Source organism: Calliphora vicina, chromosome 1 (assembly GCF_958450345.1).
Source record: "Calliphora vicina chromosome 1, idCalVici1.1, whole genome shotgun sequence".
Taxonomy (NCBI): Eukaryota; Metazoa; Arthropoda; class Insecta; order Diptera; family Calliphoridae; genus Calliphora; species Calliphora vicina.
The window spans coordinates 117641223-117645008 of record NC_088780.1 but is presented as its reverse complement, the minus strand read 5'-3'; the positions used below and the strand labels follow the sequence as shown (position 1 = coordinate 117645008).

The following is a 3786-nucleotide window of genomic DNA, read 5'->3' as shown; positions in this document are numbered from 1 at the left end:
TATTTTCAATTTGAAATGAAAATATAAATTATTCGGTTAATCGAATAATTTTAAATTAACCGATTATTAACCGATTAAATCTAAACCCCGATTAATTATTTGCTCGATTAACCGATTAAACCAGAAACCCGATTAATTGAATACCCTACTATTACCTTAAGGTGGATGTTAAACTAATATTTTTGGACGTTACAAACGTAAGAAAAAAAATAAAAGCTATATGCAGCTGTACATGAATTGTATATAACCGTATATTTTAAGATAAAGATTGAACATAATTTTTTTTGCTGAAAAATAAATTTTATAAAAAAAAAAAGTTCTAACAAATAGATTCTAAAATTCTTAAAATATTTTGAATTGTATAAATATAGCACGTTCAGTAAATAAAATGGATTTCTCAGCGATCACATGTGGATTCTTGAAGCCTAAATGCGGCAATTATGACAATTGACAAATCCAACATGATGGAAATATGCGTCATCGCTTGTTCCTATTCACACTGTGGTGTCTATAAGAACAAGCTTCAAAAATTACTAGCAAACAATTTTCACGCAATGAAATTTATCATTTATTTTTACCCGCTCCCTCTAAAATATGGTCAGGAATAATTTCCAGAAGCAAAAGTAGGAGAGAAATTTCCTTCCCTTACTATGTGCACCAAAATCCAATTATCTGAAAGTGTAAATACATATATCCAGAGCACAAAAAATACAATAAACTAAAAAGCTTACAAATTCAGTCTATGAAACAATATGCATTTAATAGCCTAAATCAATATAAGTTTAAATGTTTTTCATCAGAAATCTATTGTAAATTTCCGTTTTTTAAATAAACATTAACCATCTATTTTATTTTAATTAAAGTCTGTTTAAGCAAGGTATCTAATCATTTAACAAAAACACAACACAAAACGTAGATAATTACATTTCTATTAAACTGAAATTAATTACTTTTTTCTTCAATAGAAAATTGTTTATCAATTTTAAATGGATACAGTGGAAGAATTATAAAAAAAAAACATTAAACGATTTAATTTCCGTTTATCTCTTAGCACTTGAATGTCAATCAATACAGAAACGCAAAAACAAAATACGTGTTCAAATGTGTGATTAAAATCTTATTAAAATTGACAGAATGACTGTTATCAGTGTCAGCTAAATACATTTTTTTTAATAATAGACTTGGCACAAATTTACGAATTTACTTGTACAAAAATAATTTAGGAGTTTATTGAGGTGTAAAAAATTAAGGAAAAACTTAGTCATGCTTTCGTTAATATGTACAAAATAGAAATTAGTTAGTACTATTGTTGTAAATATTTCATTATTGTTCTATTCTTTTAAATCACAACCTCGAATAGTACGCCACATTGTCCAGTTAAAGCAACCCATGTAGCCATCTTGCTTGACAAAGGCTTTGTCACTGGGACAAGGCAATTCCATAGGATCAGCACCACTGGCAGGGCAGAAGTAGTATTTAGTCGGATCTGGATGGGGTTGGGGTTGTGACAAATTTATACCCTCACATGGCTCTGGTACAACATGATAAATACAACTATCGGCTACCTCATCTAGAGGAACACAACCGGAGACGGTGGCATTTTTCACAAAGAATGTATCGGGCTCACACGATTGCTCTAATGCCATATTGTCGCCAACACAGAAATAAAATTTAGTGCCATCTTCCGAACCCCACAGTTCCGTATCCGATTCACAGCCTTCAACAAAGTTGCGCTCTTCCGTGGTTTTGATCACGGCCGCTGTGCACAACACCAAAATGGCACCCAACAAAAGTGTAACTAAAAATTTAAAATAAACCGTTAATTTAAAATATTTCCTTTGTCTATGAATTAAAACTTTTACACTTTCACACCTTTAATCATATTTTAAACCGTGTTGTGTTTAGATTAACGCTTTTAAAAATCAACTAATTTCATTTATATGCTCAGCACTCAGTTTTATAATTTTTTTTTATTTCGGCCAATAAAAAATTGTTCTGTATTACCTTATCTCTTTGATTCATATTAATTCTGTTTCTGCTTTGTAGTTAAACAAAAATGTATCTAATATCAGCATGTCGTTTTTTTAGTGAAACATTCATGTTTTTACGGTTTTTTACAGATTGTTGTTGGTCTCTGTTTTGTTTACTAACAATTTTATGTGTGTGCTACTGAATTCATCATTTAATCAAATTTTTAATGAATTTAATTGTTTTTATACCGGTATGCTGATAAGACCTAGTAGAACATATACATATGTCTCTAGTACACTTAGAGTAAAACGCCCAATATAATGACAGCTGATTGAAAGGAAATGAAGTTGAATATTTGTAGCGCAATGATTAAATGAACATTCTAAGATTGACCTCTGTACTTCTATTTAAGTTTGAACTTATAAATATATAACTATATTCATTCAACATTTCAGAAAAATGAGCAGAAAAATATTTTAAAGTCCCCCTTCTGTGAATTCATATTTTATATTACTGTGAACTTTTGATTATAAAAATCAAAACGTACCACTCGTACTTTTTCTTTTATAAATGTTTAAGAAAAATTACCAATTTTCTATTTTAATTTGGCGAAAGTTAATGTCACATAACTCATGTGTGTAACGAAAACTGTGCAAATCTACGATCAATTGCTCAGAAAAAATAGCCTATTTGTTAAATTTTATCTTTATTGGCCTAGTTATTCATTTGTAATAAAATACTAAATGTCCGCTTTAGATGATTTTGTCTCCCTAGGTATTATTTTGCACTTTTTGGACGTTTTAAGTTTTGCACATTTTATTTGAAGTTTCGAGTTTTGGGTCAAAGTAGCATTTTCGGACAAAATTATAAAATTTCATATATACATATGGAGCATTTCATGTCAAGTGAATCATAGATATGAATGAATGTTTTGTAACTCAAGATATACAATTTTTGTGTTAACTCTTTGCGGTTTGGTGGTTAGTTTACTAACCACATTTTCTATAGTCTTTAAAACTTAGTTTATGTCTACTGACATTTTGCTAAACAATTATATTTTTTTAAGTCATCGTTTATGATTTTCTGCAAAAGTTTGCCTTCTGGGTGCTCTGGTTAGATAAATATATTAATTTAAAAATATTGTAAAAATCAGTTTTTTTAAGAGACTTTCACGCATTCAATAAAAAAAGCACAGAGTGTTTATTGTTCAGTGTTACTTTGATATTTCGGTTGTTTGGTCGGAAAATTTAGTCAAAAATATTCGATTTCAAAAAAATGTATACGAAACAAAAATTTGTATCATAGTTATTTTTAATGCCAACCGCCACGGTTGTGAGTAAACTAACCACTTCACTCCACAAAAAACCTTGGAATGGGGTGGTTTTTTCATGTTTTGATTAATTTTTTCTTACTTTTTATAATAAACTAACCTTGATTAATATCAAAACGGGGTCCCTTCGACTCTACTTGATTGTTCGCACGTAGTGAACTACCACGTAAACCAAACCTTGATTAAAGTAAAAATGCAATTGTTTTGATTTTAAAGAGTTAAAACATTTGTTTTGATAGACATCCCACTCTCATCCCACTTAGCATTATTTTGAGAAAATAAATTTAAAAAAGGGCCTATTATTAAGCTTTTGTTTTGTTTTTTGATAAAAAAGTCAACAAAATTTTTGATTTTGCAAAAAAAGTCAAAAATTTTATTATTTTGATAGATACCGAACTCGCATCCCACTAAGCGACCAAATATGTCTTCAAGGAAAATATCTAAGCTTTATTTTAAGAAAAAAAGGGCCCATTGTGAAAAAAGTT

The 3786-nt window shown here is 29.3% G+C and overlaps 1 protein-coding gene across 1 annotated transcript; it reads right to left on the bottom strand.

Moving 5' to 3' along the window:
- Positions 1-1199: 1199 nt before the first annotated feature.
- Positions 1200-1936, bottom strand: LOC135955958 (uncharacterized). Its single transcript, XM_065506398.1, has 2 exons — positions 1873-1936; positions 1200-1798 (listed from the first exon to the last, which is right to left on the bottom strand). Exons 1-2 carry the CDS (start codon positions 1880-1882, stop codon positions 1332-1334), a joined length of 477 nt encoding a protein of 158 aa, XP_065362470.1. The 5' UTR covers positions 1883-1936; the 3' UTR covers positions 1200-1331.
- Positions 1937-3786: the final 1850 nt, after the last annotated feature.